Source organism: Fonsecaea nubica, assembly GCF_001646965.1.
Source record: "Fonsecaea nubica strain CBS 269.64 chromosome Unknown Scaff41, whole genome shotgun sequence".
Taxonomy (NCBI): Eukaryota; Fungi; Ascomycota; class Eurotiomycetes; order Chaetothyriales; family Herpotrichiellaceae; genus Fonsecaea; species Fonsecaea nubica.
In genome coordinates this window covers 46727-59193 of record NW_019173714.1, presented here as the reverse complement: position 1 = coordinate 59193, position 12467 = coordinate 46727, and the positions used below count along the sequence as shown (strand labels likewise).

General features: G+C 53.1%; 6 protein-coding genes across 6 annotated transcripts; 2 read left to right on the top strand and 4 right to left on the bottom strand.

Moving 5' to 3' along the window:
* Positions 1-144: 144 nt before the first annotated feature.
* On the top strand, positions 145-1050 carry AYO20_06462 (hypothetical protein; the record flags this gene model as incomplete). The annotated part of the gene is made up of 1 exon (XM_022644752.1): positions 145-1050. The coding sequence occupies one exon, from the start codon at positions 145-147 to the stop codon at positions 1048-1050; it is 906 nt and encodes a 301-aa protein (XP_022499219.1).
* A 991-nt stretch (positions 1051-2041) lies between these two features.
* On the bottom strand, positions 2042-3288 carry AYO20_06461 (hypothetical protein; the record flags this gene model as incomplete). The annotated part of the gene is made up of 5 exons (XM_022644751.1): positions 2042-2191; positions 2278-2780; positions 2862-3001; positions 3090-3163; positions 3238-3288. The coding sequence occupies 5 exons, from the start codon at positions 3286-3288 to the stop codon at positions 2042-2044; spliced, it is 918 nt and encodes a 305-aa protein (XP_022499218.1).
* A 606-nt stretch (positions 3289-3894) lies between these two features.
* On the bottom strand, positions 3895-5851 carry AYO20_06460 (asparagine synthase (glutamine-hydrolyzing); the record flags this gene model as incomplete). Its single annotated transcript, XM_022644750.1, has 2 exons — positions 3895-5641; positions 5826-5851. 2 exons carry the CDS (start codon positions 5849-5851, stop codon positions 3895-3897), a joined length of 1773 nt encoding a protein of 590 aa, XP_022499217.1.
* A 1797-nt stretch (positions 5852-7648) lies between these two features.
* Positions 7649-8238, bottom strand: AYO20_06459 (SUMO-conjugating enzyme ubc9; the record flags this gene model as incomplete). The annotated part of the gene is made up of 3 exons (XM_022644749.1): positions 7649-7902; positions 7961-8145; positions 8204-8238. 3 exons carry the CDS (start codon positions 8236-8238, stop codon positions 7649-7651), a joined length of 474 nt encoding a protein of 157 aa, XP_022499216.1.
* Positions 8239-8666: 428 nt separating this feature from the next.
* AYO20_06458 (hypothetical protein) lies at positions 8667-10318 on the bottom strand (the record flags this gene model as incomplete). The annotated part of the gene is made up of 2 exons (XM_022644748.1): positions 8667-9989; positions 10040-10318. 2 exons carry the CDS (start codon positions 10316-10318, stop codon positions 8667-8669), a joined length of 1602 nt encoding a protein of 533 aa, XP_022499215.1.
* Positions 10319-11182: 864 nt separating this feature from the next.
* On the top strand, positions 11183-11701 carry AYO20_06457 (hypothetical protein; the record flags this gene model as incomplete). Its single annotated transcript, XM_022644747.1, has 1 exon — positions 11183-11701. The coding sequence occupies one exon, from the start codon at positions 11183-11185 to the stop codon at positions 11699-11701; it is 519 nt and encodes a 172-aa protein (XP_022499214.1).
* Between the last annotated feature and the right edge of the window lie 766 nt (positions 11702-12467).

The following is a 12467-nucleotide window of genomic DNA, read 5'->3' as shown; positions in this document are numbered from 1 at the left end:
TCGCCCAACGCCTCATCGCCCCAAAATTGAAAGACGTCACGCACGCCTACCAAGCACTCGGTTCATTCTCTCTCGTGGCCTTTGCAATATATTCGTCTCACAGCTCTCTCGCTATTACGACTCTCAATGCTTCAAGCATGAGGCATGATCGTTCGTTCGGTGCCGGTGTCTACGTATTTCGGCCTCGGTGTCCCCTCTTACCATGCGTATCCCGCCCTGAAATCTTCTTTCCCTCGAGCTCCCCGAGGGGCACAAAGTCGACGTTCCTTCTCACACTTTCCATACCTCCAACAAGCCGCCAGTAACACCTCTGCAAACCATTACGATGTCCTCAGGCTTCCTATGCAGGCCACGCCGGCCGAGCTCAAAAAGCAATTCTATGTCCTGTCCAAGGAGACACACCCTGACGTGAACAAAAGCGACCCTAAGGCTTCGGAGCGCTTCGCGCAGATAAGCGAGAGTTACTCTGTTTTGGCAGATCCTGAGAAGCGAAAGAGGTATGACCGTGATATCATGAAGGCCCATCATCCCCACCATCGCGGTCACAGTAGTCACGGCCACCGATCTCAGGGAGGGACCTATGCGGGCCACAGACCGGCCAGTGGTCTGAGCAAGCGGCGAAGCGTTTTCAAAGGCCCACCGCCCTCGTTCTACGCGCATGGAAGCCCTTCATCGCAGACTCAACAGAGAGCCGATGCGCGCCCGCAGGGCCAACATGCCGCAGGAGAGCAATACACGGCGGGAACTTTCAACGCGGGCGCATTTTCAGACGGAGGCCCGGCCTTTGATGCTCGGCCAACCTTCAAGACACAGACGCACGAAGACTACCGCCGCGCTAATCGCCGGGCAGCGGAACTGGCGGCAGCACAGGCTTCAGTGGAGGAGGACAACTTCTGGGCCCGCTTCATTGTGGTGTCGGGAATTATCGTTTTGGGTGTCTCAGTCGGCACATTGATATTACGCATGGCCAATACACCTCGAGGAGGCGGGCTTGTTCGAGGGGACGGCAGTCGAAGGGACGGAGCGAAGAATGAATGGACGAAAGGCTAGAAATTCGTCGCCGCCCAATGCGAACCCTTGGACTTTGCAAAGTATCATTGTCGCACAGTCTGCAAACGAAGCAGAAGCATACTTAGGTCTTGTCGGCACCTCCAACTACAAATTGGAATTTCGTGACCCCCATCATTCACGGTCGGATCCATTGCCATGCCCCTGTGAAATGGGAATTCGCCCCAGGAACGGTATGCATGCTACACACCGCGCAGGCAGAACTCCCCACCCCCTGGAGAGGAAGGGGATATCATATGGACACCAAAACGAGAAGAGGACCAGAGACGAAGAAACCCGGGCCGGACGGGATGGCATGTACAGTAGGGTACAGTAGACGTGGTGGGACTGGGAAACCAACGGCTACTACGACTTTTGGTGTACGAGTATAAACAAATTACAGCTAGAGGTTGATGTCGATGTCTTGTTCTAAGAATATTTGGACATACATATACTTGGGATAAGTATATACAGAATATACTTGCCTCGGTATGCCTATGTACGAGGTACACTTACCGAACCATTGCTGGCTAGAGTGTGCGCACCCCGGTTCACGGCGGGTGTACTGCAAGACGGACAGGTTGGATCAGATCAATTCAGATCAGCTCAAATGTACTCTGCAGAAGAGGGGCTTCTTGCCCATGCCAAACCAAACAAGTCGTGCAGCGACAAATCAAGATGGGAATTTGGTTTCTTGCTCGCTCTATGCTAAAGTTTTCTCTTCCTCCTTGGTCACCGCAACTCATCTCATCTTCTTCTGTACAAAGAGGCACACACCCCTGCCATGAGATCCCGTGCTCCAAGTTGGTGCAGGGGAGGAGGAGGGATCGCCTCCAACCAAACAACCAACCAGTCAACCAACGAACCACCCCGCTTTTCTCTTTCCCCCCAAAGTGAGAGAAGAATAACACACATTTTCTCACTCCTGGCGGTGTCCATCCCACACTCATCCTGGTCACCCGCGCTACTTTTCTGGAAACTTGACCAACAGAATTTATCCCTCAAAGGTGAAGCTTGCTCCAACCTTGTGCGCGGCCTGGTTGAGGTTCTGCGTATCCAAAGAGGCGCCCAATCCAAGGGTCACGCCAGTGCCGAGCTTGACGTTGTACGCCAAAGCGGCGATACCGCGGTCGTTGATTTTGGCCTAGAAACATCACTCGGTGTTAGCAGCAGGGAAGGTGATGTGGCTCGTATCAAGCGTATGTTTAGGACAGGAGTCGGATGACGTACCTTTGCAAAGGAGCTGGGATCAAGCTTGTACTTTGTCGCAACCTCCAAGCCGACATTGCTTCCTTGCGTGCTATCCCAGGTAGCCTTGGCACCGGCCTCGACCTCAGTGTTGACCTTGTGATAGTAGCTCGCGCTGAAGACGGTCAAGTTGTTGGTGGCCGTCAACGCAGCGGCATAAGAGCCCTGCGAGTATCCTGCTGCAAGGGCGTATTTTGTGATGGCAGCCTTGCCCACATCATACCCTCCCTCGGCACCAATCAAGAAACCTTCATGGCCCAAAGTAACATCGAACGAGGCGGTGGGACCCTTGAACACATCTGTGAACAGGCGGGTGTGGATGTTGGGCTGCTTGTAGAAAAGGTTGAGCTTGCCGCCGTAGGTGGCTTTCGCGGGGAGGTAGTTTGTCAGGACCTCGGCCTTGAGACCTTTGGTGATGTTGTCTTCCAGTTCGAGCTTGGTGTCTAGGCTGTTGGAGGTGGTCCAGGTTTGGGTCAGGGTGAGGCCTGTGTTCATCGATATGAGTCAGTCCAGAGCCTTTTGAGGTGCAAATGCGCGGGTTACTCCCAAGAGCAGCGGAAACGAACCAGTTGCCTTGTCGGTGTATTTTCCTTCAATCTTTCCGCTGCCGTTAACATGTGATATTCTCAAGCTGTCTCTTGTTATCATGGTGCTCACCGAGCCAGAGATAGGTCCATCGTGCGCGGATTTGCCCTTGACGTTGAAACTGCAAGAGAACAAGACGGATTAGAACCCCGGTGGGCCGTGGTCTCCCGCTTCCCGAGAGAAGGGATGTTCAGAGGTTTGGGTCTTACACAACGCCATTCGGTGCCTTGGACTTGACCTCGAGATTGGCAGCGGTGGTGTGGTAGAAGTCCTTGTTGAGGAGCTGTTCGAGTGGTCAGCAAAGAATGCCACAGTTGGGTTCGGAGAGGAGGGGGTCTGAGACGGATGGATGCTCACATCGTTGGCGGGCTTAGCGATATCGCTAAAGGGGACGGGAATTCCAGGCATAGTGGCGAGGGATGAGCGAACGAGGGAGAAGTTGAGATTTGAGAGTAGTGGAGGGAGTGTAGAAAAGATCTGAGAGAATGCTGAGACACGGAGACAGGGAGAAGCAGAGACGTAGACGGCAAAACAATCAATGGAGCTCAAGAAAAAGGCTCGGAGATGCAGTTTCGCAAAAGCTGATTCAACCAATCATAAGCGAGATCGAAAGAAGGTGACCGGCTCCTCGGCAGAGTTGCCCGTGTCGCTTAATCTCGCCCAAGTTGCCCTTTTCATCCCCGCTTCTTGATTACCATCAGCTTCTTTTCAGGGGGGATTGTATTTGGGATTTGCACTCTCTACCAAGTATTATTGCTAGCGGGAACCATAGCATGCTGGACAGGCTATGGCTCAGACGCCAAACATGTTTGCTTTTTCACAGCTAGATCCAGCTCAAAGATATTGCTGTTCATGGCTGGGCCAGAGACGAGACAGCGCATACAGTCCTCCCGCTGCTATGCCACCATGAATCCATAAATCAACGTCAAGAGGCTGCTTTCACAATGTCCTCTCCTTGCTAAAACGCCTGCCCATGCTGATATCTTTCGTTCCCTGTACATTTGCCAGCGCGTATCACGAGCCAGCTTCGTCATCATATCTGGCAAGATGGGTTTCAATTGCTCGTCCGCTGGGATCTGACTGCTTCGACCAGGTTGGCGTCCATCGCATCACAGTCGAAGCACAGTATGGCGGGAAGTGCTCATCAAACATCAGACGATACCAATAAGCCTCCTTGCTGGTCGGGATGTCGTCACCCCATTCCGGCTTGGGGTTGGCCATCATCTCATCCGTCACATTGATCTCGGCCGTGTCTTTCAATGCATCAATCCAGCCATAACCCACGCCATCGCTGAATTGCTCCTTCTGGCGCCACAAAATGTGCTCCGGTAAGTATGGTTGGACATCGGGCTCGTCGGTGGTGTCGAAAGCCTTGCGCAGAATATACTTCTCTATTCTGTCCTTGGTGATCATCTTCTCGGCCGGGTCGATATTCATGGCAACTTCTAGGAATTGCTTGTCCAGGAACGGCACACGAGCTTCGACGCCCCACGCCGAGGTGGATTTGTTGGCACGGAGACAGTCGGCCAAATGCAGATTCTTGATTCTGCGGACAGTCTCTTTGTGGAACTCCTCCTTGCTCGGAGCGGCATGGAAGTAGAGATACCCGCCAAAAATCTCATCGCTGCCCTCACCGCTCAGAACCATCTTGACACCCAGGGCCTTGATCTTCCGAGAGAGGAGGTACATGGGCGTGGACGCACGGACCGTCGTAACGTCATAAGTCTCGAGGTGATAGATGACGTCTGATAGGGCATCCAGTCCTTCTTGGATTGTGAATGTGAAGTCGTGGTGTTTGGTGCCGAGGAATTTGGCGACTTCGATAGCCGCTTTGGTATCAGGCGCATCGGGCAGACCGATGGAGAAGGAGTGCAGTTGGGGGAGGAAAGTGACTGTTGACAACTCGTCGTCATCGTCGATGCCCACCAGCCTGGTGCCTGTCTTCGGAGTCCTGTACCCGTTGACTTCACCATTGACCTCCCCGTTGACGGCACCGTTGGCCTGACGCCTGGCGAGCGCTTGTTGGTGAAGGGACTCCCTCTGCGCAATCGAAGCCACCAGACTCGAGTCAAGCCCACCGGACAGGAGGACACCGTAAGGCACCTCGGCCATGAGACGCTTGAGCACCGATTTTTCCAAGGTCTTCCTGATCAACTTGTAGTCGATGGGCTCGGACGGAACTCGGTTCGGATCCCACCACGACGGTTCGAAATATCGGGTGATCTTGTCGGTTTTGGAGTCATAAATGTGGCCGGGGGGAAATGAAATAATGTTGTCGCACACCGTGGCCAGGGCTTTCAGCTCGGAAGCGAAATAGACAGCCCCGGGTGTTTGGCTGGACCGACCAAGGTAGAAGGATGTGATACCGATGGGATCCCGAGCAGCGACCGTGCGGTCTTGTTCCTTGTCGTAGAGCACGAACGAAAACATGCCGTCCAGCTGTTTGGGGGCGTCTGTATCATACTGCTGGTAGAGAGGGATGATGACCTCGCAGTCACTGTGGGTCTTGAAGCTATAAGGAACGGTCAAGTGCTTGCGCAGGATTCGGTGGTTGTAGATTTCGCCGTTGACGGCCAGCGCAATTGTGCCCTCATCGTTGACCAGAGGCTGCGCCCCGCTGTCCACACCCACTATACTGAGACGCTCATGACAGAGGATGGTGTTGTTTCCCGTCCAGTTCCCTGACCAGTCAGGACCGCGGTGCCGCAGGCATTTGACACACTGGAGGGCAGTGGTCTTGAAGGTTGCTATCGACGGATGACTGTACGCGCCAAAGAGTCAGAAATCGTAGAGCAAGATCAGCACAACCCTGGACACGGGAGAAGAGCCAGAAAAAGCAAGACGCCGATCGCGGAGCTAGAACCCAGGGAAATTTCCAGCCTCACTGCAGGAACCAGGACTCTCTCTTGATGCACCCAGGGAACGAGGGGGATGCGCAGACTCACCCGTGGCAGGCAAAAATACCACACATGACTGCGCACGATGCCCACGCTGCTTGCCCACGAGCGTCTGTTTGCTGGTGTGGCCTTTTGCAATGAGAGGGTGTGAAATGTTATGCAAGATGGGAGAAAAGTGTGGCGGCGTGGGCGTGGGACGAAATAAAAAGGACTGTTTTTGTTCCACGCTTCCAAAGTCCCCAAATTTTTGTTCGAAGGCAAAAAAAGGTCGGGAGCGTGGGATGACTTTGGGATGACTCAAGTCAACTCTCAATCGATAATTTTGATGGCTGAAAATGTTCCGGCCACTTGCTTCACTGGAGACTTGAACGGGCTCGACGGGAACGCCGCTGACTTTTTTTTGGGGCGTTTTTCGGGGGGAAGGAGGATGGGATGCAGGTTGTAATCGCAGCTGACCTTAGATGTTCTTTTTTTTGTTGACGAGGATTCCAAGGTCGTTTGTGGTCGTTGTCACTTAGAACTTCCTCAGGTCACAACACCGCGTGCAAGTATGTATTGGATCTTGTTTGGTTGGAGGGCGCAATGTGTTGAATCAGCCCACACTTTTTCCCACACACACGAAAATAAAAAAAAATAACGAGCCCACGCTTGCTGCTGGACTGACCACAACCGGGATATTCTCTTTCTTCTCTATCTTACTACTCTTCGTTCATTCCTCGGATTAAATAGATAAGAGAAGGGGCTCTTGCGGATCTCAAGCCGTTCTTAAGTAATAACAAGGTGAACCCGCCCTATGTGGCCCCGTCTCCCTCCGTCTCTCCCCCCTCCCTCTTGCCTCTCGCTCTCTCCTTCTCTATATTTGAACTTGTCACGGTTATTCCACCCTGCGTCTGACCCCATCCCGTACTAGACTCAGGGTCGGGCTATGGACATTTGCGTGCCTGGGGAGGGGGGGGGGTGGTCGATGTTCCCCGAGGAAAGAGGAAGCCCGATGTTCGGCACGCGACCTCTTCTTATTACGAGTATCACTTAAAAAGCTGAAGATGAGTGGCTCCAGGGGAGTTTCTGTGGCACATGCTGGTCCTAGAGTCCATGCCTAATCATGAATGCAGATATCCGGAATCCCCGCACTTTTTCGCTCTGGTATACCTTAGTAGGTATCTAGTAGTATCTCACAGGAGGATAGCTCTCCGATGCCTAACTTGCCCTTCACCACGCCCATCACCCACCCCTCCTGCTTGGCTGTGCACCCCCACGCTTAGTCCCATCGGGTAAAGGCTGTGGTGGCCCAGAAGAAGAGTTGCCCGTGCCCACAATCTCCGTAGGCGAGATCGACCACTCCCTCATACCCATTTGTCCCTAGGCAGCTAGGCCAGTTTCCACAGAAGAAAAATGTAACAGGAAGAGGCTGGAGGGGCTGGAGGGGCTGAAGGGCTGGCGGCAAAACAGTAAATCGCTCATGTAGGTATCAGATCATACTCCGTACATCAAGACGAAGGAGAACACCACCGCAGCCACGTGGAGTGCATATTAGATACGTGATACCCTAGCACCCTGGCACCCTAGCAACTTAGCTAGCTCATGCTACTCTTCGAAAACTCCTTGGACGCCTATCAAAAAGAAATGCCAGCTGCCCAATGTTCCCATTTCCCCCCTTACCCCAAATCTCTCTACAAGATCCCCCGCCCTCCCCCGTGAACAGGTTATCTGGAGTGGAAATGCCTACTGCAGAACGCCGCGCTCAGAATCCACACGCTAGTCTCGCATCACCCCGCTGTTTGAGCTTTGTGACAGCACATCATCCTGTCGCTAATATGCTCGTCGCAAAACCATCTCAGGTCTGTGCCCGACCATGTCCAACGCCACGAATCTCAGGGTGCGGGGTTGTCCTTGACAATGCTCTTGACTTTCTTCTCGTATGCGGGCCGATCCTTTTTGTAGAGATTGTATGCATCTGCCTGCGCTGGCGAGTCGGGATTGGGGTCGTTTAGCAGGTCTTGGATGCCCAAAAGAATTTGCTTGATCGTGATTGCTGGCTTCCAGCCCTCCTCTTCGTTCAGGATCGAGAGACACACCGTGCCCGAGGGATAGACGTTGGGGTGGAATAGAGGGGGGACAAATCTGCCTAAAAGAGGGCTCAGTCGTGTGCTTCCAACCAGCGCGCAAAGTCAACTTCAACTCACATCGGGGTGGCTTCGTAGGGTATTCATCCGGAAAGGCGAGAGTCAACTTGAACAGGCCCCCCTCCCAGATTGTCCTCTCCTTCCCCGGTATCCCAACTTCCCACATCTTGAGATCAACCACACCATTCGCATGTCGGACGGGTTTTGCATAGAAACCGAAAGGATGATCGCGGCGCCATTGTTTTCTGGGAGCAGGGGTTAGCAAAGTTGAAGGTGAGGCAACGTTTGGTTTGCGCAGCCCACCTTTCCTCTTGGAGACGGTTGATACAGAGCGACATGATGAATAACCAGGCCGAAGGGTGTCAGAAAGTGATAGAGAGCAGCGGAATCTCTCAGTCAGGATAGAACTGAAGAGGAGGACTTTATGTGTTTGGCACTGAAGTTTGCTTGAGTCCTGTCAAAGAGCGCAAGGCATAGAAGAACAAGAACTTTTGTCGGACAAGAGGCGAGCAAGGATCAGGTGGTGGCACGTGGTAAGGCTGAGGCAACGGCAAGATCGGCGGGAGATTTCCGGCAGCCGGTCCCATTAGGGAAGGTATAGCGAGCAGAATTCGCTTGTACTTACTTCTTATAGTGGCCACAGCCTTGCCACTCATCACCGGACACGGAAGGCAGACAGAGACAAGGCTAAGAAGGGTATCATTCGTCTGAAAATCATCACAACAACGGTCAAGTCTTCGGTCTTTCCGCTGGCTCTATATAGATGTCATGGGCCGTCCCGGATCTTCTGCAACCGCACCAGTATCTCCATTTGGTCGACCCATTTCTGGGCAAAAACTGTTTCTGTAAATCGCTTTGTGCTTGCACGCCCTCTTAATCTCATGGCGAATCGTTCCTGTCTGCTCATCCCAGTCACTTTGGCAAAAGCAGCAGCAAACTCATCCTCTGTCTCGGCATGGAACCCAATGGGCTGACCCTCGAATGGAACCACGATGTCGAGCTTGGGTCCACCGCTGTTGTGTACCACAGGAATCAATCCTGCCGCTAGTCCTTCCACATTGCCAATCCCGAAATGTTCTGCGTACATGCCGTTTGTACCAATACTCGACCTCCGCAGATACTCCAGGATGACTGAGAAGGGGGCATCACAAATGAAGGTAGTGGCGTCCTTGATCCTTAGTTCGTGTGCTTCAAGTCGGAGGTTATAAATGTGCTTCTCGTCCGGTGTGTTGCTCCGAACCGACCCAATGAGAACCAATCTGGGTTTCTCCTTCGCTGCGTGGTAGAATTTGGCAAAGGAACGAAGAATCAAGGAATGGTTCTTCTCGGGTCGAAATTGAGCAATGTAGAGGACAATGTTTTCCCGTTGTCTCTCACTCTCCTCCGTCAACGGGATTCGTGCTTCCAGCTCTTCGACAGGACAAGGCGGATAAACTATGGCGGCGAAGGAGGAGGACGCTCGTTTCGGTTTCCAAAGCTGCCGTATGTGGCCTTGTGTCCAGGTCGAATTACACATGACCACATCGATCTGTCTGCCGACAAAGCCGTAGAGCCATGCAAATGCACGCCAATAATACTTCTTTCCTCTACCCTTCAACCCCTTCCCAGCACCTGCATGAATCCCCTTCTGGCCTGTCGTGTCCTCCAGGCTATCCAGCATGTCGGTGGAAATGGTCGGATAATGTACATATGCCGCATTGGGTACATTGGGGAAGAGGTATTTGCAAAGGGCGACTGCAAATGCGTAACCCATGGTATCGATGAAGATGTCAGGCACAAGCAGTTGAAAGGCGTCATAAGCCAGAACCACCGAGCCCAGTGACTGACCCAAAAGTGTAAAGTGAGGATAAGTGCTCGCAAGAACAAAACGACGCCTCGAAAGGTACAGAAAGACGAGGGAGTGTTCTTGAAGGGTGATGCCAAAGCGGGTTCTGACTGTTGCTACCACCAACGATCGGTCAATGTCGTGGTCACCGGTATAGACTGCGCAAATCGCGTTGGGCCATCGTCGCTGAGTTGCGGCAATGGCTGCCCATAAGACTCTCTCACCGCCACCACCAGCATTGCTACTCAAAGTCAGAAAATGGCCCTTTACAAGGAAGGGGAAACTTGCCAAAAGGGATGAAAGAAGCCAATCACTCCGGCCCATTCATCCTTGAGAGGCTTGCCATTCTCAGCGCTGCCCTCTTTCTCGATCGTCTCCCACCCATCTTCGGCTTCCTGTGACGGAGGTTGATTCTCCGATACCGCCGCTCTCTCCCGCCTGACCCTTTCGAGGATCGCGGTCTTTCGATCCCTAGTCCGTGCACGCAGATGCCAACCAAACGCGCGCAGTGATAGCTGTATCAGCAAGAGGAATACGAGGGGCACAAGCGGGACTACCGCCAGGATTGCCACTGCGCTCGATGAGGCGGCCATTGCCAAAGCTGCAGTAGACAACAGTAGTCACCGAGGCGCATGCTTCCAAGATCGTTGGCTGAGCGAGAAGGAGGACAATTTAGCTACAGGGGTAAGATACGACTAAACAGGCTGAAATGAGCAATGAGCATTGGGCAATAATAATAATATCAGCTGCGGCCTCCAGGGCCTGGCGACCAGTGTGGCCTCTTCTTCCACCAACCAACAATGACGCAGCCTCGGGCCACGCGCCTGTTTCCCACCCTTGCCATCCCCCCGCCGCTATTCGTGGGCGCGTGTCGACGGGTCACTCTTTTGTTTCATGCTTCGCTGCACCACGAGACCAGTTTCCATATGCTCCCTCCAAGACCTAGCTAACACTGAGCAATGCTCTGCCGCAGGGCCCTTGGACGTTGGGCCGAGTTGGAACGCCAATGCTACAGGCACAATTGCCTCGATGCCCGGTCGCTCTCACGATCCTTTCACTCGTCCCATCCTAAACCCTTCGCGGCCGAATGCCTCCAGCTCTCCGGAACCATCTTTCAAGAGGTGCACACATTGACCGGTCTACCATGGTACCTGTCGATCCCGTTGACCGCTTCCCTCCTTCGGATGACCTGGATTCCAGTCCAGCTGTTGACACACCGAAGTCGGAAACGGAGAGAAAGCGCCATGCACCTCGCAACTGCTTGGCGCATAGCATATCAAGACACGGCGAGGATAAAATATCCCGCGGGAAGAGAAGCAGACGCCAAAAGAGCTGAGAGCTGGGTGGCGAGTCAGCTCAAAGCCCGAAAAAAAGCCATTCAAAAGCACATCCCATATCTACCAATCTGGGTGGAACCAGTGCTTGCGCTATCCTTCATACCTGTATGGGTATTCAGTATGGACTGCATACGGCGCATGGCGGGCGACAAACGCACCGTGACCTCAATGTTCTTCAGATCTGACGGCGGTACCGTGGATCCAAACATTGTGCCCGCGGAGCCAGGCTTCCAGACCGAAAGTCTGTGGTGGATATCCGACCTGGCCTCGCCGGACCAACTCTGGATTCTCCCAGTGACATACGGGACCCTAGCGACCTTGAGTGTGTGGCTTAGGGTGAGGGATGCTGCCAAACAACGGCCAGAAGTTAGCTATTCGAACAGCGACGATGCGAGACTAAGGGTTCTCGCTGCAAAATTCAACAGGGCTTTGTCCTATGTCATGACCGCCCTGCCTTCTGTCTTTACGTACCTGATTATCAGGAGCGACCTGTCCACAGCTGTGGTGTTGTACCTCATCGGGACCACGACGACTCAACTTGTGCAGCGGCCTCTCCTCGCCCGCGTCCTGGGGACCACCAAGCGGGTTCCACCTCTGAGGGCAAAACAAGCGAAAACCAAAGGACAAGTGGAGGCATGAATGATACCCTCGTGATTGTAATTCGAAAAGCGGGAATGGAATCTTTTCAATGATGGGAGTCTTGTACAGGATAGGATAAGATAGGGTTTCAGTGTACACTCCATACACCTCATCTCACGCCGCCAGCTACGTCTTTGGGAAGAGATATCCCTCGATCCGAGGTTGGGATGTAGGAGCACAGTGTCGGACTAGACAGCATTGGCGGTAAACGAAAAGTATGTCGATAATAGATCAATGGTGATCTTGTTTAGAAGGTAATTATGTCTACATCCCTTCGACTCGACGGGCGTTTGTGTCCCTTTACATCTATATATACGTAGACCCATTTCGTGTTCCTCCCCCCCTTCTCTCTCTCCCTCTCGCACAATAACCTAAAAAATCACATCGTATACGTATACAAATATGCAGAATATACTAGTTTTCGAGTCGTGTCAGTTCTCGTTGTCAACTCCGGCTTCGGGAGCGCACGCCCGCCATCTACGAGACAACAAATATCTAGACAGGCCCTAACGCGTTTACGCCCAAGGTTCCCATACTAAAACAGGTGTGTAGGGAGGGAAGTCTTCAATCCGCTGCTCATCGCATCCCCCATTCCCATGGACCAGCGGCGTGATTCCCTGCCATCAAAGCACTATATCAAGCAGGCAATGTGTTGTGGGGAAAGGATACATCAGCACCACCCCTCTCTTCGCCTGACCACCCGCCGTATATTGGTAGTCATGAGAATGAACACCGAACCAGATCCCAAAGACCCTCGCCGGCGCAA